The sequence below is a fragment of the Phalangium opilio genome, unplaced genomic scaffold (genome assembly GCF_054372755.1).
Source record: "Phalangium opilio isolate 3A_F unplaced genomic scaffold, DU_Popi_V2 ptg000042l_1, whole genome shotgun sequence".
NCBI lineage: Eukaryota > Metazoa > Arthropoda > Arachnida > Opiliones > Phalangiidae > Phalangium > Phalangium opilio.
In genome coordinates this window covers 4,843,269-4,869,566 of record NW_028324166.1, presented here as the reverse complement: position 1 = coordinate 4,869,566, position 26,298 = coordinate 4,843,269, and the positions used below count along the sequence as shown (strand labels likewise).

Below are 26,298 nucleotides of genomic sequence, written 5' to 3'. Positions count from 1 at the left end.
TGAATTTTCATTACAACCTTATGATATGGTAGATTATTCAGAAACACCTAAGGTCTACAGTTGATCTTACGAACGCATTTGGGATCCTTATCACTCCATCCAGCTTCAAGACACATTCTTTTTCTTTCTCCTTCTAGCCTGTGTCCTTGAGTGCACGAGTAAGTTATAACGTCTCCGTATATGAAGACCTGATTTTCGGTACGTAGTTCCGCAATATTCCCATTAAGAGGATGAGACTCGATTAAGCAGGTCATGACTTAAAACATACTTTGTTAACGCATATCTCAATGCAAATCGAAGCTAACCTACCAACACACTGAGCAAAATCATCGCTCCAGGTGCCATCATCCGTGCAGTAAAGAACAGAGCCCCCATCAACAGGATTAAACAAAGGTTTGCATTCGATGTTTATTTCTTCACCCACGAAGTAACCTTCACCCATCTTTTTGGGAAAGACGTGACCATTTTCAATATTTGGGGGCGTTGGGCAGGTTTTCTTTTTGTCCTCGATTGTAAACTCTAACGCTGTTATATTCAATCATAAAAATCTCATTTCCATTTTTAATCAAAATAATTGAGTGTTAAACCTTGGCACTGAGGATTTTCACCAATCCATTGGTAACCTCTATATCCTCTGATGCACTTTAGGCCCTGCAATCCTCGAGTTAATTGATAACCGGGTTTGCAGACGAAATAGGCTTCTAGTTCTTTCGTTTTTTCATTATCTTCGAATTTCCATTCACCGTTGTCATACTCAGAAAGAGGTTTGCAAGTGGCTTAAATAAAAATAAAAGTCGCGTGCCTTAGTTGTTAATGTGTCAATGATTGGCTCGGTAAGCCTTTGCTAACTGGTTTTTGAAAGAGTTCATTCAAATATTAATTAACGGGTTTGGTTATTTATGACAGCCTAAGCTCCATGTAAGACGTTTTACATAACCCTGAATTTCCATATAGGTATTTCATTCCTGGTATTATGTAACTTTCAATAGCACGTAGCCAAGTATACAGTACATTTATACAATTCACATTTTATGACTTTTGATGACTACTATCAGAAGTAAGATGAGACTAGATGTACTGAGCAAACCAAATTCTTCACTTGGAGAAAGTGAATATTCTTGATAACGCACCAACGGTTGGCCCTCTGGTGGCGGTTTCAGAATTTCCCCTCCAAAACGTGAGACGCTCGCGGTGGTAGACGGCCGAACTAGATTCAAGCACCCGCCGCTTTAGGTTGAGGGGAAGGGGATTGGAAATCTTTTTGGAAGTCGACCAATTTTTTTTCTTTCAAGTGTAGGCGCGATTGAAGCGGCATAAAATCCTCAAATCTGTTCACTAGTGCCAGGATCTATTACCAATGCTAGAGCCCTTCACTTCTAGTCTCATCTCACTTCTGCTACTATGAAATATTTTAGAATACGTTTTCGACTGTCCTGTATTTGATCGATACAGATTTTTGGAAGCTTTATATTTACGGTTAAAATCATGCGGTTTCTAAAAGAAAGAAATGAAAGAATAGATCATTGTTTAACTATTGTTATTTAAACCGCGATAGCGTTGGAACCCTCGCGTTCGTTTAAACTCTTGCCACAATTATAGCCGCGTTTCCTCATGATGTGTTATGCAATACTTAAATGGTTATTAAGAACAATATATTTTGATCAAAAATGGGAATTGCATCTTAAATTGATCACACTGGTCACAACTCGTTCAAATTTATATTTGCTCCAGTTGTAATGAATTTAATCAAGAACGATGGATCACAATTGGATTGGGTAAACCCTTTATGTCCAGAAAACTTTCATAATTTTTGTGATCAAAATATTTTAATTAAGTTAAACTCGGTCAAATTTCTTGAAAATTGTTACTATGATTCAAAAACTTCCAAAAATTATATTAATGATAATTTCATGAGAATAAGATTGAAATTGAATTGAAAATTTGATAGTAAGAGTGATATACTCAGTCCGCATTTCTGATCCATCATTTTAGCAATAGGTAGAGAACAAGGGAAACTTTCTTATGTGATAAGAAATGTGTTAAAGTGTTTACGAAGGCATATTGGAAATGTGCCGCTCCATCGTGGGCCCTCTATGCATCGAAGGTAAGTGTCTCCTTGAACAGCCTTGTAGTAAAAGTCGCAATGCACGAGAAGTTCATCTCCAACACGATAGGGTTCGCCATTCTCTCTATGCGGACCAACCTTTCCGTTTTTGATAATGGGTGGTGCCGGACAATTTTGATCATCATTTTCTTGCGCCTCAATCATATCCTCCGATTTTTCTAAAAACAAATTAGTCAAAAGACAATAATATTTTTTTAATTTTCCGCTTGCTGTGTATTAATTACTTTGACATTCCACCGAATTAGGATCAGGATACCATTTTCGTCCCATGCATTTAGTCCTTGCTGGACCAACAAGTTGGTAGCCATCGTTGCAAAGAAAAACTAGAAACGACCCTTCAATTTTGTAGCCTCCGTTGATTAATCTTGGCTCTCCGCATAACCGAACTGTACGTAAAACCATGGTTTCGTTAATTTTCAGATGAATATGGGTTAAAATGAAAATGGAAAGTAAAAAAAAAAAAAATAAAAAAACAGAATAACAGATCATCCGTTCCCTCCCCTCGTGCGACTAGCTTTAAACTGATTTGTGAAGTTTAGAGTGACCTTCGTATACTAGAATTCAAATCGCAAATTTCTCGTTGTTTGGTTATGCTATTGTCAAAGCGTCCACTATACCCAACTCCTATAAGGTTTATGAGATTCTTGTTAGCGAAAACAACAAATAGGAAGCTATACAATATTGGGTGTGGTTGTATTTTTATAACGGCTCATATTTTATGCAACAAATATTGTTTTTGCTGCTTGTTTTGGTTTTTATACAAAACAATATAGCAATCAGAACCAAGTACACATGATTTAGCCCCGTGCTTTCTAAAAGGCCCCTATTCATGCGGATGTAAGCGATAGCGAAGGTTTCGATCTTGGCTTTTCTACAGCCATTTTCCTTGTATAGAGTGCTGTCAGTTGTGACGTCAGATCCAAGGTTAAACGTCACGAGTCTGCCTTTAGCAATGGGCGGCCATGACAGTTACCGTTTTTTCTTTATGGGAAAACAGCATGGATGACGTCACACCGGCGCTTCTGACAACACTCTATAGAGGGCCAGCGTTGACTATAATCAAGCAGTATTCTTCAACCTGATCTTGCCTCAATTTGACCACCTTATTTTGTTAAGAAGCAACATTCGAACGGTATGTGGACAACCAAGAAATTAGATATGGCTTTTAACAAAAGGACTTTTGTAAACTGGTACATTTGAAGCCTTATCTATCGTCTTTGTGTCCACAAACTGGATGTTCCGGCTTAACCCTATATCAAGCAGTCGATACTGTGCCCCGCCACCATTTTGGAAAGTCCTTGTTTACATAGTAGTATCATAATTTTATAAGATAAGTTCCATAAGTATGACACTACATATACTTCTTAATGCTAGAGACTTTCTGAGAGCTAGTTCGAGAACGACAAATGAAAATTGACTACACTCGGTTAAAATTGCAGTCCATCTTCCTATTTAGTCTGTACTTAGCCTTGGACAGCGCCTCACTCGGCGTCGCTTTTCGAGATTCTTTAACGTTCCACCTACGTCACTTCATGACAAGCTCTCAGTAACCAGTGACAAGGTTATGGAATATATCTTATAAACTTATGGTAGTATATACTGACTGTTTTGTTGTGATAGATGGAAAAGAGCACAAAGGCTTGCGGCCACAATTAAGTATGAACTGGTGGTAGACATTTTCTAAAATGTCAACCTTTCTTAACTTTAAAAGGATACTTCCTAAACGTGACAAAAAACCATGGGTAAACTATTTTTACTTAAAATATCTTAATAGTTATACATTTTTGCTCGCGATCGCCTAGGATACGTATTTATGAAATGAGCCGAACAATTTTGAAATGATATTTGAGATATAAAGATTTCTTAGAATTGAGCAAAGCAATTCAAATAAACGGAGTCAAATTACAGAACTTGGAATAAAATTGATAAGAAATTTCTTCTTTTAATCGGTATCTATACAAGACGTCAGTCAGGGTCATTTTAATCACTCTTCGTGAAACATTTACATACAGTATGAGGGAGATTAATGCAAGAAGTTTTCTGTCCGAAACTCGCAGCACTACATCTGTATATCGAAAATATCGGTAAACGAAACTGCAGACCTGAGAAACTTAGTTTACAAGTTTAGTTATCAATTAACCTTTAATTACAGGCATTTCAAATTAAGTTACTGTACTTATAATAAGATTACTTTGTCGAGTAAGTGAAAGCTGAAAGGAAAAGTTTAGGTAACATAACATTATATTAGAACCAAGAACCGTAAGCCTTAGTTTGAATTCACAGTAATGCTCTAACACTCGAAAAGAATGTACAAAGGGACTACCCAAATCTAGTCCACACAGTCAAGAGAACCTGAAACCAAAAGCTTATTTACGACAAGGGATTGTAATTATTTATGGTGGCATGTTGTTAATAATGCAGTTTTGCTAGAAGTAATTCGTGTTAATTGAAAAGAACCACCATACGGAAAACCGGTTATAAAAGCGATTTTATACTTCAAGGTGCAAGCGTTTTTTTTTATTAATACCCACCGGCGTTGTCGACTGCGCAAAATAAGTTTGGGTCCAATTCTTTTTCACCGACCAAAGCTTCATTAAGACTATTACGGCAGTTTCCTACTGTCTGAATAGCCATATGCATCTGCTCGATATTACCGTGCCTTTCGTTCTTTATACCTTTCGACCACGAGCTACTGTAGCCGGTTTTTTGAGGATTGTGAGGTTAAGAAAAGCCTAAGAAACAATGAACCTTTAAAATTGGTTATCACGAATTGACAGAATGTGATTTATCAGCGCTATCCGCATAAAATGCCTTCTTCGGGAGGAACGTTTCTTACTACCTAGTACATCGGGTAAACAGACGGGATGAACAAATTGCGAAAAGGTAACTGGTTTCTTGAGCTTAATTAAGGCAGCATTTGCAGTCCACATATTATTATCTGCAGCTCTGTTTTCAATATGGACTATCCGTCCGGCCACTGAGAGATGATATTTATTGATGCCTACCAGAATACAAAATTTTCATTTTATCGAAGTTATACGCGTTACCAATTTATAGCGCACCATACCCGTTTTTGTTAAAATACGACGAGGATCAGTATTTTTTGCGAAACAGAGTCCGGAAGTTAAGACCCATTCTTTGTCTATCAAAGAGCCTAGACACTGCAATAAATAATTTTATTTCTACATTGAAGTAGGCCTACCAGTACCAACCCTACTAGACCAAGAGCCAGTGGCCTGGATCTTACCTCATAAAGTACAAAAGGTCTGACCATAGAATGAGTTCAGTTTTGATGCTCATTAATAGATTTGGCCGTCTTACACGTCACAGCTGGGGCATTTGAGGGGGGCGGGGTCATGTTTGACCCTAATGAGGTATGATTTCTTACCTCATGAGGTACATGAATAAAAAAGGTGGCAAATGATAGAACTGAAAATGGCGATTCCAAATATATGAAATCTGTCGTCATCAAAGGGGGTCATCAATAAATCAGACGGGGGTTAAAATGGTCGAATGAGAAATGAATTCTTACCTCATGAGGTACATGCATGAATCCGGTGTTGTTTGATAGATCTGGTCGTGCTAAATAACAGAATATAAAATCTGAATGGAAAATACGCGGCTTAGGTTTAATCTGACGGCCTGATTCTTGCGTCAGACTATGACAACTTCGTGCCTCATAAAGCTAGATTTCCACTCGACCGAAAAAAATCACGCAGCATACGGTAGAAATTTCAACTTACGCCGTCGTCCGGCTGTAGACTGTTCACACTACGACTGAATTTTGAGTTTGGCGGTAGATATTTTTGGGTAACGTGACAGATTAGCGTGGTTTCCATAACATTTATATCGCACTCTGAATTGGTAACTCTGTCCCATTGCCGCTTAGATCGTACAAGAAAGTATATTTTCTAACCTCCTCAATAAAGACTTCCTTATTAACATCTTACCTCTATATACTTCCATTAGATACATTTTTCTTTCTTCGTGGCATGTTTCCGACCAAAAAAGAAATACATGGCGGCTATCAATCTATCTAGCGTATGCGTGCACTCTTGAAATTTATGACGTAGTCAGTGGGATAATTTCATTGTCTGAGACACCGGCGTAACGCCAAACACGACCGAAAAATAGAACTCAACTTGCGCCCGGCCGAGCGGAAATTCCGTCGGGCTCGGCGTAAAGATTTTTCGGTCGAACCTCTTTCTGCCGGGTCTCCGTCGTGATTTCCGTCGAGTGCGAGTCTAGCTTAAATGTAGCAGGTGATATATTGTAAAACAAGCCCCACTGATGTCAAGTACATTAAACTTAACTTGTTTGAGCGAGTTGCCTCTGTTTCTATCGAGGTAATGTGGTGAAATATTTTTGACTGTGATAAATGAGATGAACTTTAATTGCCATCATTTAATAATAGAGCTATTTGAATTCAGGGGTAAGGAGAGTTTTTGAGGCGGGGTTTTGCCACTTCCCGTTGAGGTGCCTTATTGTGTGCGAAATTTAGCATAGAGTTTTACAGTGGCCCACACGGAGGGAGGGTGACTATGACGATATAACCGTATGTGTTGATTATCAGACTGATTCGGATGATGAACCAGATGACGTTTAAAATGTAACGTTTTTGCAAGAAGTTATATCAGTATCTCAGAGAGAAGATATAAGATGCCTTTGTATTCGCGCGCCATAGTCCCAGTCCCCCTTTCAAAATACAAGGGGGGACGTAAAAGGAGGCGCCGGGCTATTTCGCTCTCGTCAGTCGAAAATTTTCCTCACTCGCGTCGTCGCGCTGACGTGAGTTTTCAAGAACCAATGAGATGCTGGTTGTAATTTAGAGACGGGGATTGACTGCGGACCTACGTTAGGACTGGAGATAAAGCTGGAAATCTGGCGAATTTATATCTTCTCTCTGAGATACTGATATAACTTCTTGGTTTTTGTATCTTTATTTGCATTAAATAATAATTTAACGTTAGAAGGTTTCATTGAATGAGTTTGAAATAAAATGTGCCTGCATACAGCTATATCAGTTGAAGGGGGAAACGTCACAGTTGGGCTGCCAATAAACGGAGCCGATTTTCACCCTCCCTCCGTGCGGGCCACTGTAGAACTCTAAGCTAAATTTCGCGCACAATGAGGCACCTAGGCGGGGACTGGCGAAGCACCGCCTCAAAAACTCTCCATACCCCCGAATTGAAATAGCTCTATTATTAAATGATGCCGATTTAATTTCATCTCATTTATCACAGTCAAAAATATTTCACCACATTAACTCGATAGAAACAGAGGTAACTCGCTCAAACAAGTTAAGTTTAATGTACTTGACATCAGTGGGGCTGGTTTTACAATACCTGCTACATTTGACCTAGACTCGCACTCGACGGAAATTACGACGGAGACCCGGCAGAAAGGGGTTCGACCGAAAAATCTTTACGCCGAGCCAGACGGAATTTCCGCTCGGCCGGGCGCAAGTGGTGTTCTATTTTTCGGTCGTGTTCGGCGTTACGCCGGTGTCTCAGCCAATGAAATTATCCCACTGACTACGTCATAAATTTTTAAGAGTGCACGCATACGCTAGATAGATTGATAGTCGCCATGTATTTTTTTTTTGGTCGGAAACATGCCACGAAGAAAGAAAAATGTTAATAAGGAAGTGTTTATTGAGGAGGCTAGAAAATATACTTTCTTGTACGATCTAAGCGACAATGGGACAGAGATACCAATTCAGAGTGCGAAATAAATGTTATGGAAACCACTCTAATCTGTCACGTGACCCAAAAATATCTACCGCCAAACTCAAAATTCAGTCGTAGTGTGAACAGTCTACAGCCGGACGACGGCGTAAGTTAAAATTTCTACCGTATGCTGCGTGATTTTTTTCGGTCGAGTGGGAATCTAGCTTTATGAGGCACGAAGTTGTCATAGTCTGACGCAAGAATCAGGCCGTCAGATTAAACCTAAGCCGCGTATTTTCCAGTCAGATTTTATATTCTGTTATTTAGCACGACCAGATCTATCAAACAACACCGGATTCATACATGTACCTCATGAGGTAAGAATTCATACCTCATGAGGTAAGAATTCATACCTCATGAGGTAAGAATTCATACCTCATGAGGTAAGAATTCATACCTCATTCGACCATTTTAACCCCCGTCTGATTTATCGATGGCCCCCTTTGATGACGTCAGATTTCAAATATTTGGAATCGCCATTTTCAGTTCTATCATTTGCCACCTTTTTTATTCATGTACCTCATGAGGTAAGAAATCATACCTCATTAGGGTCAAACATGACCCCGCCCTCCTCAAATGCCCCAGCTGTGACGCGTAAGACGGCCAAATCTATTAATGAGCATCGAAACTGAACTCATTCCAATGGTCAGACCTTTTGTACTTTATGAGGTAAGATCCAGGCCACTGGCTCTTGGTCTATACTGGAATGTTGTGGGTTTACCCCTTAGAAGTTTGCAGCCAGTTTGCTACGCGTTGTGTTTGGCGTTTGCACAACGTTCGAAACACTCGGCGATGAAATACGAGTCAGATTATCCATAGAGCGCGAGCGTTCGCGTTTAGTCTTTTTCGCGGTATTAATGTCAAGTACCGGTATCGACGGTTTTGGCAGGTTACTTCCGAGAGCGACCGCGACACCACGAGACGAAGACGCGGGGGACGGAACACGGGTGACGGGCGTCCGAAACATGACAAACGGACAAAATTAAACAAAAAACGGCACAAGAATAAGCACGTTGGGCGCCATTGTAATGGCCCGTTCGGGGGTGACACTCCGAGATCGGGTTATTAGAGAAAAGTCAGTCAACATTTCTTATTTTAAAACACTTTATTAAATTCAAAATAATATTTACGAAAAACAAGAAACAAAAAGGCGAGCACGACCTCTTGGAAAATATATTATTAATACTATGAAGAGTATTATAAAGGCTTCAGGAGTACTCGAGTGTGACACTATCATGGCCATAGCCGTTCCTCAGTGGGATCTCAGAATTTTGTATGATGAAGAAACAACACTTAAATTGGACTCTGTTATTTACAAAAAAGTACACGATGGTATCATTCATCACAGTAAATTACGACTGGCTCCTATTTGACAACTGCTTGTTACTTGTAAACTGTGACCCTTTGCGCGTTTTGTATATTACTACTACTTCCTACTGTCAGGATCACTGTGAGTTGATCAAATTAATTTTGGCAATTACAAGTTTAATTACGACAAGGTTATCTAGAAATCTATTGTACATATAGTGCGAGATAATTTGATTTCTTCATGTAGGAAGTGCTTTCTCAATTTTTCATACATTCCAGTTGACTAGCAATACTCGTGAAAGCCTTTTGTTCAAATCTAGACTGGGCAAATTTCGCGATTGGTGCTAACCTTTTTGAGTCTCCTGGCCTAGTGTATTTTGTTTTAGTATTTTGGTATAATTCTTTTTCGTTTTGTTTTCTTGTTTTTTTTTATTATTTATTTTATTATTATTATTTTTATTCTTATTTTTATTTGTGCTGTGCCATGACGCGGGTCACAATAAGCAGCTCTTGCTTTTTTCCCCCGCAATAAAATCATTATTATTATTATAATTCTAAAACCTAACTTTGCAAATAGGAGCCTCTCCAGACCACCCTCCATCACTGCAAAATCTTTTATCATCCCCCTCAAGTACGTAACCTTCACGGCATTTGTAAGTTATCGGATGCTCCATAGGATATGTCGCTTCTTTAAGGTTAGATATATTTTCAATGAATCCATTTTCGATTGGTTCTGGCATATTGCAATCGGTAGACCCTGAAAATAGTTCGTTTTCGAAAACATTAGACCTATGGTGATGGAAGAAATATGCAATTTTGATTCTCATATAATTGAACGTGGTGCAAAGTTTTATGCTACTCTTCAACCTTCCTTAAAGGCACCATATTCAAACACGTCGAATTTGTTGATAAAATAGGCTTCAAAAACGATAAAAAACTTGCAAATCTCTCCAAGACTATGCCGAAATTAGGCTTAAAATATCCGAAATGAATTCGGTCATTTTTACTATGTACATGCTTCACAATATTAATTGCGGTCTCATTTGTCAAAATTTTAGCCTACCATAGAGGGGAACACCAAAAATGGGAAATACGGTAAAACGTTTTTTGAGTTGACGCACATCGATTTTTGTGGGAAGATTTGGAATATAGCAAGCAACTTTTGGAATTGATTAATAAACAACCAAGTTAATTTAGTAAGCTGTATTAAATTTTTGAGCCTATTTTACAAGTTTCGAGCATTGAAAACGTAGTTGAAATTGAACTCAACTATCTATTTAACGATAACTGTTAAATAACAATTCAAAAAACGGTTGAAATAAAAAATAAAACATTACTGTAGAAGTAGTAGTTAACTTACTGTCTCTCTGACAACGAAGATTTTTCAGATTCCACGAACCATCTAAATTGCAACTCAAAAACTCCATAGTGGGTATAAACCCGGCATTACACAAAACTTTCAATTGGTCCTCATTGGGGACCAATTTTCCTTTTCGTGGGGGTTTCAAGTATCCGTATTCAATCTCTGGTATTGGATCACACCATTCGGCTGAATAAATTCAATGATAAATTATTAATTAACAATGGAGAATGAATGTTGCTGTCAGTGTTTATTTCTTACCGACACATTCCGGAGCAGCGTGTAACCATCCCTTATTTGTGCAAGCATTATTTTGAAATCCAGTTGGTACAGGCTTGAAGTTGGGCTCACATTCGTAGCTTATTCCGTGTCCTATTGGATAGAGTTCTCTACTTTCATCAAAATCGTGAATAAAGCCATGATTTGGAATCAATGGAGGTTTTTCACAGTGTCTCACTAAAAGGTAAAAGAAAACAAACTAAATGATTCATCATTCAACTATATTTTAGATTGCATTGTTTATCAGTTCAAATGGACCAACCATCATAAACTTTCAAACGCGAGCGCGAAAAACTTAAGAAATAACCAAACTTCTTAATTACTTTCTTTATTGCAGTTTATATCTTGTAATTCCCAGTGTCCGTTATTTTCACAAATAACAACGTATTTTTCAGAGTAAAATCCTTGGTCACAGATGACGTTCGCTTCCGTTCCGACCGGATAATTTTGCATCCCAGCGGGAGTCTGAATAATTCCATTAGAAATTCTCGGAACTTTTCCACAAGTTGTTTCTATTCGAAAAGTAAAGATAAACATTTGCATTTTTTAAACAATTGAAAATTCAAACCTTTAATTTGACATTCTCTTCCTGTAATATTCCAATTTCCATTTTCCAAACACGCAACCTGATAAGTGATTTGATGGTAGCCACGATCACAACGCACATCGGCCATGGCCCCAATAAAATATAACTCATCACTTGGGTAAATTTGTAAGGCGCCATTTTCAATACGAGGAACAGGACCACAACCGCGAGCTGAGAAATGCTTGATTTTATAATAAAATCACAATTCCCGAAAATGAGTTATCATTAAAACCTTTAAAGCTTCCTTGGCACAGCGTATCCTCGACATCCCACTTTCCATTCTCAAGGCAAGTAACTAATTCCTTTCTTTTGTTAAATCCAGGGTTGCACTGCACAAAGGCTAGCGTTCCAACAGGATAAGAATCTCTGTGATAATACCGCAAAGTTCCATCATTTATTCGTGGCGGAGGTCCACACTGCAAAGCTATTTAGGTAATTCATGGAAATCGTTAAGCAATTTCTCGAATATTTTAAAGCCATAACAGCTAGGGCGATCTGAGAAATAAGCATTGATTTTATAATTAAGTGAGTTAATATTACAACCTTCAGATCTTCGATAGCACATGACCTCCTCGACATCCCACATGCCATCTAGCTGACAAATAACATGCTTTTTTCTTTGGATAAATCCTGCGTGACACTGAACACCGGCTCTGTATCCAACAGGATAAAACTCGCTTTGATCACGCACCCACAGATGTCCATTATTTATTGGTGGCGGCAAACCACACAGCGGATCTATTTTAGGTGATTGCAAGAAATCGTTAGGAAATTTGTCGAGTAACTTAAATTGATAACAAGACCATAACCGAGATCTAAGAAACATTAGAGAATAGAACATTCTGTAATGCCATAAGAAAAGTAAACAGCACAGGCTCTGGGCTACCATATAAGGCTATAGTTCCCTCACGCCAAGAAGCACAGCAAGAGGCAGTGTGCGTCGACAAGCCTCCCGCGTGCAGCGAACGCGAGCTTCATCTGGCGTTGCCCCTTGGAGCAAGGGAACTCTCCTAATATGGCGGCCCTTCCCCTGTACGTTGGTTTCTTGGCAAGTATTTCATGGAATGGTCTATAAAGCTTAACACAAAATGTATTGAAAATACAACCTTCTAATGTCCTCTGGCACATCGGTTCCTCGACATCCCAATTGCCATTCGGTAGACAAGTAACTTCTTCTTTCTTTTTGATAAAACCTCGATTGCACTGTACACCGGCTCTGTATCCAACATGATAAAACTCGCTGTGATCGTACACCGATAAATATCCATCGTTTATTAGTGGCGGCGCTCCACACTGTGAACCTAATTTAAGAGATTCAAGAATATCGTTGAGAAAATTGTCCATTAATTTAAAGGGATCTAGTAGCGTCTCAACCCCAACACTTTGTGCTTGTGATTTTTAAAAGAAAATTAACTCTCAAAATATCTTAGGTGCTTCAGTTATCTGGCATTAACACAACAAATAATTTTACAACCCGAAAGGCGTTATTGATATCAACCATATAGTTTTTTCTAAGGAACTAACATTCGAAAAACCAACAAATTTCTCAAATATATAAAGTATATAAGATTGACGCGCATTTTTAACAAAAAATATTTTTTAAACTAGAAAAATTCTACAGGACCGGTACGCGCTTGTAGATAAGACATGACATCCTTTCATAATGTTAAACGAAATAAATCACTGTATTTATTTACTTTGACAATCGAAGTTGGGTTCGGACCACTGGCCTGTTCCAGTGCAGGTTAGTCCCGGTGGATCTTCTCCCTTCGGAACCATATGGTGTCCATCTCTACAGCCGTAAGTCACTTTGAATCCAGTTGTCATTCTCAATAATGTGACTTTGCCGAACCTTTTTCTCTCGTGTACAGTAGTTTGTAAAATGGCATTTGGAATTTCGGGTGGACTGTCACACGTAGCCTCTAATGAAAAGCACATACGTATTATTGAACCTTTCAAATTTCAACAGGATTAAAGTGCGTTATACTGTCTTGCTTAACTATTTGCGTAAGAACAATAGCTTCTGTAATCTACAAGAACTGAGGTTGTTGAATTTCAATGTTAAACCAACGTTTCTATGGACTTTGTTTTAGATGGAAATTGCACATCCTCAGTTAAATTGGATGAGGGAAATCGTTAGATTGCAGTCGCTATTGACCTCAAATAACCAATCCACACTTTATATGAATTCTCACCGATGCAAATGGGCCGGTAACCGGTCCACTTGCCATTTGGGTGACATTTACGGCTTTTAATGTTTGGGTTCTCTAGTGTGAAACCTGGATCGCACTCATAAGGCATGAAGTAGTTGATTGGATAATGAGCTCCTTCTTCTGGTAGAAGGTTTAGGTATCTGCCGTTTTCCGGATGTTCTGGCCTCAAGCAGTAGATCTCTTAAGCGACAAAAATAAAAAATAAATTGATTTAAAATAAAGTACAGTTCTAGATAGAAAAATAATCGAAATAAAGAAACGTCAAAAATTTATCAAATTGAACCTAAGGGGCTTTAGAACCACACAATATTTGAGACAGAAGAGCCCCAAGTTGTGTGATTTTCAATTGGGATGACCGAAATATGACTATCAACAATCGATTCCTAGGCACCCCTAACCCAACCTAACTTTATTATTTCCTAAATCTCCCAGTTCGGTCTCCTTCACCCTACCTTGACAATTTAAGCTTATTTATTATATTTGATTACTCCTAAGTTCTTAATAATATCACAACTTAAGACAATAATTTTGTTATTATTGTGTTTTACCCTTATTCCAAAATCTCGTGAAATAATTAATAGCGGCGCTACCGATGCACCGAGGAATTTTAGTCCACGTCCCATCCGAGGTGCAACGACTCTCTGACGCTTGTCTTTCCGTCTGGTAAGACTCCTTTTCAATACTGTATCCTCCAGTGCAGGAAAAAGTGACGGAATCACCGAATAAGTAATACTTTTGCCTCATTCTATATCGCTGATTAATTCGACCATTCTCCGGAATATCAGGATCTAAACAACCAGCCACTGCGAATAAAGTATCGTCAACAAATTACAGTTAAATCATTGTTACTAGTAGAAAAGCCTGTTGCAGCTAATATTCGTTAAGAATTTATTGTATTTTTTCAATTTTGTAAAATTTGCACGATTTAACAATAGTCATAACATGTGACTTTCTGAATAACTTAAAATCCTCCAGTCTTTTGTTTGAATTTTAAACTGAACACTCATTATCATTAGGCCTTTCCAAACAATATTCCAGAGTTGCAGCATCTCATGAACCTCTCATGAATCGATGATTAAAAGGAGTCATACGTACATTTACAATACGGTTCTCTGCCGTTCCATCCATTTTCAGTGCACGTTTGAGATGAACTACCAATTAGATCGTAGTTCAGAGCGGCGCATTTGTAGAAAATCTCCGTCTGATATGGATACTTGTTTTGGCTGTTTAGAGGGTTGGTAGAACGTTCAATTTCAACTCCTTCCGTTAGTTCGGGATTATCGCAATTCATAGCTGCAAAATAAGTGTGCAAAAGTGTGTGTAAATATTTATATATATAAATAGAACAAAGTTAGCCATACCTTGGCATGATGGAAAATCTTCAGACCAACCCTTTACAGAACATGTCAATGTTTTTGCACCAACCAAAACCAAATCATTATTACAAGCGAAACGAATTTGATCTCCGTAGTTAAAAGCGCTTCCTGACTCCCATAATTTCTCGTATACTGCGTTTTCAATACTCGGTGGCGTTTCGCAGGACATCGCTGTTCAAACGATATTAGTCGGTAGACTCTTGAATCAAAGTTACATTAACAAACCACTAACAAAAAACTAACACCATCAAAAGAAAATCAGTATATCTTGACTTCTTATTTCAATACGCTTTTCGATCACCTGTTTATTAATTTTAATTGGCTCTGGATTTATAAATACAAGTGGCAAAATGTATACAAAAGTGTGTTTGAATATTAGCAAAGGGTATTTCTGATAATTCTACAAAGTCGAAAGTGTGGAAGAACTTAGTGTCTACAACATTTGGTTACGGAGATATCAGCGCCCAAACATTGGCCCCTAAAACAAGGAAACAGTCCCGCTTGTAGAGTATTTAGTTTTAAAACGTATTCACACTTCTACTATTTTAACAGTCCACTTCTTCTAGATAAAGATTCAATAAACCTAAAGAACCTAACATGTCTTACTATACATGTGAGCATTTTTTGTTTTATTAGCCAATATTTGTTAACCCATATCTCGGTAGGCCTAACCAAATGTAGTAGACCCCATGTTCTTTGATAATTTCGACTCAGCTGGACCATAAGAACACACCCTTTAATTTTTGGCAGACTTATCAGAAATACCCTTCGTAAATATCGAATCTGAAGAGCTACTGAACTTAAAACTGTGGGTCAGTTAAAAGTTCTTATCTGTTCTGTGTAATATGTTTAGTATTGTAATTTTCATAAAGCCAGTGACCTCTGTTATAAAAGTAGTTTTTCTAAAGCCTAGATATGATGTTGAGTACTCACTGACACACATGGGTACTTCATGTTCCAGTTCACCTTCCTGGCAATAAATCTTGTCCTTGCCAACAATTTTGAATTTATCGTCGCAGGAAAATGACACCGATGTATTTTCCATTACGAATTTTATAACCTCAGGGTCATATTTACTATGGGTAATTATGCCCCAATGGTCACTTATCAAGTATCCATTTTCTGGAGGTTGAGGAAGTAGACAGTCTGCGAGGAATAATATTATATTAACGTAAGTCACAATTATACTCGTTGACAATTAACTGGAAAAACTAGGTGAAATTACAGCAAAGCAATCAAAGGAAGATGATAGTAAGAAAAATCAAGCGATTATATTAGATATAACCATATAACTACTAAAACTGACTCCGTCACCGTGTACGTTTGTTATGAAACGTAGCTAAAAATAAATTAAACAGCATTTTTCGTAAGGAAATCATGCAAAAGTGGCCTCAAGGCAATAGCGGATACTTTCTTGACAAGGGTCTCAAAAGAGAGCATGAAAAGGAGGTTTACTATTATTTCCATGCACTTGTATGGTTTTGTCGATCCAGTCCCTAACGTTGGCCACGTTAGTGTAGTACCCGTATTCTCCTTCTTTTGCGCATGTACCTTTTGGACCGAAACTAGTAATGCCTGTTTGTATCCAAGAAACTGTACCATCAGCATTATTCTGCTGTTTCATAAATGGACCTCCACTGTCTCCGTGGCAAGTGTCTTTGTCTGAAATAGTTTTAAAATGCAAGAGATTTAGGACTCGGAGAAGACGCTGTAATTCAGCAATTTTGTGTTCATGTTAGGCTCAAGAAAAATCCCTCCATCATATACTTCAAGGGGAGTAGGTATGTCCCCCAGTATCGGAACAAACAAGGGGGTTAATGATCCATTGCCGTCCCTACGCACTATCTGGATCCAAAACGCCTACAGCGCTTTCACCAAAGAGCGAGATGAACGGCAGGATTTTGCCCCGCTCTTAGATTCGACGAAATCGGGTATTGGGCAACCAGAACCACATGCAGTGCCACCAGAAACTTTGCGTTGACGAAAAAATACTGTATAAGTGCCGTTTTTATATAAAAAGCAAGGTTGTGGAGTATTATAGCATGTATATTTCTTGATGGGTTATATGTAACTATACCTTTTTCACCGCCAGCACAAAACATTCCCGCTGTGTATGTTTTGATTGCGCTTCCATGCAACCCGTTGCCGCATTCTTCGTCACTTCTAATTTCTAAGGCAACTTCTCTTAGGGTTTTAAACGTTTCGCTTTCATCTTTTCGCTCACGACTGAAGATCCCGAATCCTATGGCCCAGCCTTTAGTCTTTTCGGCGTACAAATTTGACTCATCTGGAATATCTGAAAACATTATTTACTTCTGAAAATTTTTCTTAGCAATACATGAGGAGCTGGATGCTATGAGTAGGTTGGGTCCCATTGAAATTTTCTCAAAGGGGCGTTTTATTTACATGCAGTGGGCTTGAAGGATATAGTCGAAATGGGCGTGGGCCGTGAGCCGCAATGAAAGTCTCCCAGTGTCCCTTGCGCATGCCCCCACCCTTTGGTAGCCGATTGTTAGCGCTGACTCGTAGCGCCATGGTACTTGTATGAGAACTAGCTTATATTTTATGACACAGGGGTCATCTTCGATGTTACCGTACCGCATGACACTACCAAAATCCGGAGGATACAGAGAGGCTACGTTTTTGGTATGGAGATTTGGACTCCATCCCACCAAAGAGGAGAGAGAGAAGGAGATAAAAACGCGCTTTATAAAATCCGCTGAAAAATGGGAAAGTAGTGCTGTGCGAGTACTCGATAAGACTCGAGTACTCGATAAGAGATTTTCAGAGACTCGAAAAAGTTTCGAGTATCAAACCAAGGCTCGATAAATACTCGAACAGTCTTTTGGAAGGCCTTTAGCTCTGAAAATGGGATGTAGTAGCTATAAAAATCTACTAGAAAGTCACACTTATTGGTTAACAGACGCAAGTCAGTGCTGATTGGGTAGTTTTGATCATAATGCCAGTGTAATGTAATGGGGTAGTAGCTCCTAGCTGGTTCAACAGTGGAAGTAAAAGTAGTGAAATACAGTTAAAGGCGCGTTGACTATTATTATTGTTCTTTTATTTTATTTATTTATTTTTAAATTCAGCTTAGTAATTTTCGTTTGAGACTTTGCTCGAAGTATAACTATGGCTAGTGACTTCGGTGAGGAATGAGATTGCGAAGAACATATTAATTAGGAATTTCGTTTGTTAAATTTAAAGGGAAGAAGACTAATACCGTCCGGGAATTATTTGAAGTAGTTGTCGATGATCAAAATTACACTAAATGTCTATTATGAGAGCGATAAATTAACAGAAAGTGCTGAAATATTGCAAAATCAATTCCCAATTACTCGATAAATACTCGAAACAAATTTTCCAACTACTCGATACTCGACTCGAGTACTCGAGACTCGGCTCGATACTCGATAAGGGAAAATTTCAATACTCGAGACTCGACTCGAAACCAAAAATTCAAGGCTCGCACAGCCCTAGAAAATAGGGCTTGGGGGGGGGGAGTAGTGAAAACAGTTTTTGGTACGTTTAATTTCAGGACGCAACTCCCTTTGCGTATGGGATGGTACTATTCCTCGTATTGTCTCTGTCATCCCCTACGTCAACTCTGCGCGAGGAAGCTGCGCTCAGGCGCCGCAGCGTACCGTAGATCGCTCTCACCACGGATGGATACGGCTCCCTATACTGATTTTCGCTCCGTCTCTCTCTCCTTAAAGCTGCGGCTGAGCTCAAATTCCTACTGTATTGCAAATTCTATTAGAAAAGGTTTCAGATATGGGCGTCGCGTGACCATTGATTGGGGGGGATAAAGTGGAGATTTTTAACTAACCACCAAAATTAAATTCCTCCACTCCATATTCCTAATGCCCTAAGAGCACCTTTCACCGTGACCAAAAGTAACTAAGAGCACAAGTATTAACATAAATATAAATGAGTCCTTGAATGACGACATCTGGTAGAGAGAACCGGAAAGTGACGAACCTTAAAAGAGTGGGTGCTCAACTTTCAATCTTAGGTAACAGATGAGTCAGTATCCCAATAAAATAAATTTTTGGTTTAAAAACTTGAACACACCTTTGGCTGGTGGGCATAAACACACAGGTCTAACTCTTTCCTCATATTCGATAGAGTGCGCAAGTTTTATAAGTGCAACGTCATTGTCAAAGTTTGCTAACTTGAAATAGTCAGGGTGAATGTATATTTTGGACGATTTAATGTCTTGAATATTGGTATCATTTAGAGATTTCGTGTAGCCTGTTAAAATTTTGATTAAAAAATTAGAACTACCCTTATTTTTGAGCCAAAACGAATACCTACCCAGGCGAACATAGACGTTTTCGGGATTTCGCATTTTCTCCTCTATTGGTCGTCCACCACGATACATGCAATGAGCCGCAGTCAGTATCCAATCTCGGTCAATGATGGATCCGCCACAAAACTGTCAAAACATTAACATTTATAACTTGAACGTCAATAGGTTGAAAAGAACCCAATGACTCGTGCGAAATTGGGAAAACTAATGTGAAAAAACAAGATGGACCAGTCCGCAATGAGGCCTCATCGTCGTGACTATTTTCAAGATATTGTACCAAATAAAAGCTGTTACAAATTTATTACTAATTCTTAAAAGGAGAGACAAACATTTGATATTTTATACTCCCGTATCGAGACACCTTTCTCGGTAACGAAACATCTGAAGGGTTTTTATAATCAAAATGGAATCAAAATCCATCGACTTCCATGCAATCACGTTAGCATTCCAACTAAGAATTTTTAGCCGATATTTTCAGCAGTCGCGCTGAAGTTTACTCGTTGTTACGCGAGGCCTAACTTTTAATTTAATAGTTTTGATTTTTCAAATCATTCGAAGATATTTCATTATGCAGATTATTGGAATAATTATTAGACAAAGCGATAAAAAACCACTTGATTATCCATTTCCACCTCACTTTAACAATTTTAGCGGAGGCTTTAAAACTTACTCCATAAAATGTTTTATCATCCTTATTGAATTGCCTTAGCATAGCCATCCACGGCCAATAGGTTTTAGTTATTTCACCAAAGACTCGGTGTGGGCTTCTAACGTCCACGCCACATTCTAAAATGTAAAAAAATTTCAAAGTTTTAATAGTTAAAATGCTAAGCCTAACGCTCATCTTTGGTAAACAAAGGGTGTAGTTTCATATAAAAAGCAGTAAGGAACACAATCGAATTGAACTCCGCGAGAAAAGCGAACGTGAACACTATGACAAAAGTCACAACACAAATAGGCCATTATAAACAAGTTGAGAACCCAAAATATACCTCTCCGAATCGAGACGCAATTAAGAGGTTTTTCTTAAATAACTAAATAAATTAATCGTCATTAATTTTGCTTAATTCTAGTTAAATCGTTTTAAGAAACTTTATTCCTAAAATCATTTTAAACATAGCTATTGTTGATGTTTGAATTCAACCGTATGCCTCTTTAACAATTTTTGGAAATTTTGGGTATATAAGGCGATTGATTCACTATAAACATAAGCATATCATACCACCCGTAAGCGTGAATCGGCGGGAAATTAGCCACAGGCATTGTCTAGGTAAAACTCGGGTGACAAGTCTTCCTGGTGGCACAAAAGGGAAACTTTATTCAAATCGCGCAAGGGATGCTACCGGAAGCTTGGGAATAAATACAAGGACTGTATATCTTTTTCTTACCTATTATAAGCTCTACCTCTATTAATACTTGTAATCATAACAAACATTGTCGTCTGCTAGTGGGGCTAAAACGTGGATTTTGTAGTTCGCGACTTCGCGTAATAAATTCATGCTGCAACCTACACTTTTATCTTTTGTACTTATCCTATTCGTAAGAAACCAGTTGTACTGTCTACACTTATCACTAAGAGTTTTTCCCATTTTCTTTAAAAATTCGAGATAATTTGCTGTTCCTAATCTTAAACAAACAACTTAAGTCTTAAAAGCCCGTACTAATTACCGCTGCCATTTATTGCAGAAGCAGACGACTGCTTAGATTTCCGGGTTATAAGGTGGTAGGGAGAATCGGGAAGGAGAGAATTGCTTCGTTTTCCCACTAGGTGGCGTAGAACCTCAAATTTCTCTCTGGCGCCCTTGTACAATGGTGATTACCCGTGGTCTTATTGTGAATTCACGCTTACGGGTGGTTTGATATGCTTATGCTATAAATTATAAGAAAACTCGCAATTGCGTGAACTTTTGGTGGAAGCCCTGCCATTGGGAGGCTAGACGTTTCTCGTAACCTTAGCCGATCGCCGCGTACTTCTTAATCCTAAAGACGATAATGGAGTAGAAGCATATATTGCTTTCTGTGAACTGCAAACGCGGTCCGGATATCTATATCTATATAAAACAAAGTCCTGATTGACTGACTGATAATCAACGCCCAGCCCAAACCGCTTGCCCTAAATGGCTGTAAATTTGCATGAACGTTACTCATTAGTAGTAGGCGCGTACTAAGAAAGATTTTTCCAATCCGCCGCCATTTTAATAAATGGCACCCAGAAATGTAAAAAATCTTCTCTATGCAACAAAGTCCACGCTTTTCAACCGATTTCGCAAATATTTGGTACACTGGTTTCCTTTAACCTATAGACGGGCTGAATGGTCTTTTGGGTTCGATTTGTTGCCATCTTTTTAAATGGCGGCCAGAAATTTAAAAACCTTTCTTTATGGAATAATGTGCGCATGAAAAGTAATAAAAAATGGCCCGACGGGCTGACGGGCAACGCCGAGTGCCTTCGCTCCTTGGGTGCTACAAAAATATTAGTCATCAGTAAAATCTACCCATTCTTTATATCATTTTCATTAAAGTTCTTATTACACGCGAGCGACGCCGCGGGTAAAAGCTAGTAGCATATACGTTTGCTCCTGTTTGCTAACTGCGAACGTGGTGACAGACAGACCGACACACACACACCGGTACGTCCAGTGTAATATCTCTCCGTGACGTTATAGTCACTCGGTGAAGTAGAATTCTCCTCCAACTATAACCACGAACACAGTACACCCCACCAAACTACACAGCGATCAGTAGGGCAATAGCTAGGCCTACTTTAAATATTACATAACCACTCAGAACCAAATTACTTTTAACTTTTAATTAATTTGGACAAATTGAAAAATAAAAACTTGCTTTCGCATATGGGTTTTTCCGAAGTCCATAAAAGATCGTTTTTAACCCTGAGACATTGAACTGTTTTAGGTGATCCGATCTTATGGTGATACTCTTCTGTACAATTGACGAACAACTTAGTTCCTTCCCTGTACATTACTTTCTTGAATACTCTCTTTTTAGATCTCCTTTTGACGTAGTAACCATTTTCAATAGCAGGTGGGCTGTCACAATAAATTTCTGAAATTCAAAAAGTTTTCAATTATGTGCTATTCAACTATGTATGCCTAAAATGAAACGCAAACCAATTTTTAACAGTTTCCGAACTTTAGTGATAGATTTTTTGACACACAAGTTAAAGAAAAACGTGAATGAAATGACCGATCATGGATGTTAATAAATATTAACTTATTATGGATTCCCAACTAGGCCAAAAAGTGGTTAATAAATTTGCAGGTAGGTCACGTTGGGAAAATGAACTATATCTCTCCAGAGAATCCTGAGTGGTAGGTTTTAAATTTCGCCCATGCGCAGAGAGAAAAAAAATACGAGTTTCCCTCTCACTTGCAAAGTGGGGGGGGGGGGGCGATTGTAAGTCATATTTTTAATCTCCTCAACGGCAGCCTAAACGTAATACCTTGTATCAGGTAAAAGATTAGAATCCATAATAAGTTAGTATTTAAAATTTTTGTTTTGAATTTGTCTAATTTAATATACTGTTTCGGGACTCTCTTGTAGACCAGATTCTAACAGAATGTGAATATTCCTAATTAAAACTTATTTATTATACATATCCATGGTACTTCTAATCTAAAGCCTGGATGTTATGTTGACAGGTGTATTTAAAAAGAACACCATTTTCACTCCAAAGAAACACTAAATTTTTTTTTGTGTGTATACTCACTGACACAATCAGGTACGTCATGTTCCAGTGAACCTTCGTCGCAGTAAATCCTTTCCTCGCCTTCAATTCTGTATTTTTCGTCGCAGGAAAATGACACGTATTCATCTTCCGGTATGAATTTCATAATCTTTGGATCATATTCACTATGCGCAATTTTCCCCAATGATTCGCTTATCAAATACCCATTTTTTGGAGGTTGAGGGAGTAGACAATCTGAAAATGCGAATATAGCTTAGGCCATTCAAGGAAATCATTAAGAAATCAGTCTGGAAATTTAAAGCGATAACAAGGCCACAACCGCGAGCAGAGAAATTGATTTTACAAAACAGTAGAGTGAGGCATAATGCATTATCATTAAAACCTTTAAATACTTCCTGGCACATAGCCTCCTCGACATCCCATGTGCCATCAGGCTGACAAGTAACTTCTTGTTTTCTTTTCGTAAATCCTGAGTTGCACTGTACACTGGCTTGAGATCCAACTGGATAAGAATCGTTTTGATCGTAATACGATAAATATCCATCATTTATTGAAGGCGGCGGTCCACAATGCGAACCTTTTATAAGTCATGCAAGGAAATCGTTAAGAAATTTATCGAGTAGTGAGTGATACTGCAAGCCCCTTAAACCCAACCCTTTGTGTTGGAAGGGGTTGTCTCTGAAAATCTAAAGCACGCCTTTTGGATAAATCAAGGCTCTTGATAAGTTAGGTAGACAGCGTGTGAGGCTACCGTTCTGTAATCGAACGAAATCCCTTTGAAAATCAGAACTAAAGTTGCCTACTTTAAACCGACTTTAATTTGTAATGTTAAATACTTAAAACTATAACAAACTGGCAAGATTTATACTTTTTAATCGGCCAATCTCAATCTATAAGATCGCGATTATCTGAATTTGATTACGCGTCAAAAATGGGAATTGCATCTTAACTTGATCACACTGGTCACAACTCGTACAAATAAATTTATATTTGCTCCAGTTGTAATATATACTGAATTTAATCAAGAACGATGGATCACAATTGGATTGGGTGAGAAACTTTCTTATGTGATAAGAAATGAAAATGAAATGTGTAAAAGTGTTTACGAATGCATATTGGAAATGTTCCGTTCCATCGTGGGCCCTCTATGCATCGAAGGTAAGTGTCTCCCTGAACAGCCTTGTAGTAAAAGTCGCAATGCACGAGAAGTTCATCTCCAACACGATAGGGTTCGCCATTCTCTCTATGCGGACCCACCGTTCCGTTTATGATAATGGGTGGAGCCGGACAATTTTGATCATCATTTTCTTTCGCCTCAATCATATTCTCCGATTTTTCTAGAAAAAATATTAGTCAAAAGACAATAATTAATTTTTTTTAATTTTCCTCTTGCTGTGTATTAATTACTTTGACATTCCGCCGAATTAGGATCAGGATGCCATTTTCTTCCAATGCATTTAGTCCTTGCTGGACCAACAAGTTCGTAGCCATCGTCACAGAGAAAAACGAGAAACGACCCTTCAATTTTGTAGCCTCCGTTGATTAATCTTGGCTCTCCGCATAACCGAACTGTGCATAAAACCATGGTTTCGTTAATTTTCAGATGAATATGGAATAAAATGAAAATGGAAAGTAAAAAAAAAACAGAATAATAGATCATCCGTTCCCTCCCCTTGCTTTAAACTGATCTGTGAAGTTTAGAGTGGCCTTCGTATACTAGAATCCTAATCGCAAATTTCTCGTTGTTTGGTTATGCTATTGTCAAAGCGTCCACTTTACCCAACTCCTATAAGGTTTATGAGATTCTTGTTAGCGCAAACAACAAATTGGAAGCTGTACAATATTGTGTGTGGTTGTATTTTTATAACGGCTCATGTTTTATACAACAAATATTGTTTATCGGTGCATTGAAATCTCCACTATATCACTAAATATATTTGCAATAGAAGACTTGTTTTGGTTTTTATGCAAAACAATATGACAATCAGAACCAAGTACACATGATTTAGCCCCGTGCTTTCTAAAAGGCCCCTATTCATGCGGATGTAAGCGATAGCGAAAGTTTCGATCTTTAGGCTTTTCTACAGCCATTTTCCTTGTATAGAGGGCCAGCGTTGACTATATCAAGCAGTATTCTTCAACCTGATCTTGCCTCAATGGCTATTGCCATAAGTTTATCATGCATGATAAACTTATGCTATTGCTGAAAATAATCTGTCTCGTGTTGAGTTTTTTTTTTTCAAGACTAAAAAAAAACCAAGCCTGCAGGGTTTCAAAAATCCAAATATCTTGTGTCAAATTATGTGGAATAATCGAGTAAGATACTGGTTGAAATTAAAAGCATTTGTTTTTATAGTTAACAAAAGTTAGTGGTAAATTATAGTCTGATGTTTGACCAACTTATTTTGTAAAGACGGAACATTCGAACAGTATATGGACAACCAAGAAATAAAATATGGCTTTTAACAAAAGGACTTTTGTAAAGTGGTACATTTGAAGCCTTATCTAACGTCTTTGTGTCCACAAACTGGATGTTCCGGCTTAACGATACTCTGCCCCGCCTCTATTTTGGAAAGGGTCCTTGTAGTATCATAAGTTTATAAGATAAGTTCCATAAGTATGACACTACATATACTTCTTAATGCTAGAGACTTTCTGAGAGCTAGTTCGAGAACGACAAACGAAAATTGACTACACTCGGTTAAAATTGCAGTCCATCATCCTATTTAGTCTGTACTAAGCCTTGGACAGCGCCTCACTCGGCGTCGCTTTTCGAGAATCTATGACGTTCCACCAACGTCACTTCATGACAAGCTCTCAGTAACCAGTGACAAGCTTATGGAACATACCTTATAAACTTATGGTAGTATATACTGACTGTTTTGTTGCGATAGATGGAAAAGAGCACAAAGACTTGCGGCCACAATTAAGTATGAACTGGTGGTAGACATTTCCTAAAATGTCAACCTTTCTTAACTTTAAATGGATACTTCTTAAATGTGACGTAAAAACCATGGGTAAACTATTTATACTTAAAATATATTAATAGTTATACATTTTTGCTCGCGATTGCCTAGGATACGTATGTATGAAATGATCCAAACAATTTTGAAATGATATTTGAGATATAAAGATTTCTTAGAATTGAGAAAGCAATTCAAATAAACGGAGTCAAATTACAGAAATTGGAATAAAATTGATAAGAAATTTCATCTTTTAATCGGTATCTATACAAGACTTCAGTCAGGGTCATTTTAATCACTCTTCGTGAAACATTTACATACAGTATGAGGGAGATTAATGC

General features: G+C 38.1%; 6 protein-coding genes and 1 long non-coding RNA gene across 7 annotated transcripts; 1 reads left to right on the top strand and 6 right to left on the bottom strand.

The window, feature by feature from the left end:
- Positions 1–23: 23 nt before the first annotated feature.
- Positions 24–521, bottom strand: LOC149678585 (protein lev-9-like). The gene is made up of 2 exons (XM_089836532.1): positions 310–521; positions 24–256 (listed from the first exon to the last, which is right to left on the bottom strand). Exons 1-2 carry the CDS (start codon positions 440–442, stop codon positions 48–50), a joined length of 342 nt encoding a protein of 113 aa, XP_089692658.1. The 5' UTR covers positions 443–521; the 3' UTR covers positions 24–47.
- Positions 522–561: 40 nt separating this feature from the next.
- LOC149678584 (coagulation factor XIII B chain-like) lies at positions 562–3,906 on the bottom strand. Its single transcript, XM_089835892.1, has 4 exons — positions 3,730–3,906; positions 2,350–2,511; positions 2,053–2,283; positions 562–776 (listed from the first exon to the last, which is right to left on the bottom strand). The coding sequence occupies exons 1-4, from the start codon at positions 3,800–3,802 to the stop codon at positions 562–564; spliced, it is 681 nt and encodes a 226-aa protein (XP_089692018.1). The 5' UTR covers positions 3,803–3,906.
- Positions 3,907–11,081: 7,175 nt separating this feature from the next.
- Positions 11,082–13,340, bottom strand: LOC149678583 (complement decay-accelerating factor-like). The gene is made up of 6 exons (XM_089837180.1): positions 13,085–13,340; positions 12,494–12,688; positions 11,931–12,125; positions 11,620–11,811; positions 11,370–11,558; positions 11,082–11,313 (listed from the first exon to the last, which is right to left on the bottom strand). The coding sequence occupies exons 1-6, from the start codon at positions 13,323–13,325 to the stop codon at positions 11,117–11,119; spliced, it is 1,209 nt and encodes a 402-aa protein (XP_089693306.1). The 5' UTR covers positions 13,326–13,340; the 3' UTR covers positions 11,082–11,116.
- LOC149678582 (uncharacterized) lies at positions 13,061–13,538 on the top strand. Its single transcript, XR_016366275.1, has 3 exons — positions 13,061–13,187; positions 13,259–13,394; positions 13,481–13,538. It is a non-coding gene; the product is annotated as an uncharacterized LOC149678582 (long non-coding RNA).
- On the bottom strand, positions 13,400–16,133 carry LOC149678581 (C4b-binding protein alpha chain-like). Its single transcript, XM_089837181.1, has 5 exons — positions 15,910–16,133; positions 14,962–15,147; positions 14,696–14,893; positions 14,191–14,403; positions 13,400–13,780 (listed from the first exon to the last, which is right to left on the bottom strand). Exons 1-5 carry the CDS (start codon positions 16,019–16,021, stop codon positions 13,524–13,526), a joined length of 966 nt encoding a protein of 321 aa, XP_089693307.1. The 5' UTR covers positions 16,022–16,133; the 3' UTR covers positions 13,400–13,523.
- Positions 16,134–16,402: 269 nt separating this feature from the next.
- On the bottom strand, positions 16,403–19,520 carry LOC149678580 (complement C1r subcomponent-like). The gene is made up of 4 exons (XM_089835891.1): positions 19,294–19,520; positions 19,051–19,230; positions 17,054–17,272; positions 16,403–16,638 (listed from the first exon to the last, which is right to left on the bottom strand). Exons 1-4 carry the CDS (start codon positions 19,358–19,360, stop codon positions 16,403–16,405), a joined length of 702 nt encoding a protein of 233 aa, XP_089692017.1. The 5' UTR covers positions 19,361–19,520.
- Positions 19,521–21,923: 2,403 nt separating this feature from the next.
- On the bottom strand, positions 21,924–25,978 carry LOC149678579 (coagulation factor XIII B chain-like). The gene is made up of 6 exons (XM_089837179.1): positions 25,873–25,978; positions 24,402–24,563; positions 24,101–24,331; positions 23,377–23,571; positions 23,016–23,228; positions 21,924–22,351 (listed from the first exon to the last, which is right to left on the bottom strand). Exons 1-6 carry the CDS (start codon positions 25,943–25,945, stop codon positions 22,089–22,091), a joined length of 1,137 nt encoding a protein of 378 aa, XP_089693305.1. The 5' UTR covers positions 25,946–25,978; the 3' UTR covers positions 21,924–22,088.
- Positions 25,979–26,298: the final 320 nt, after the last annotated feature.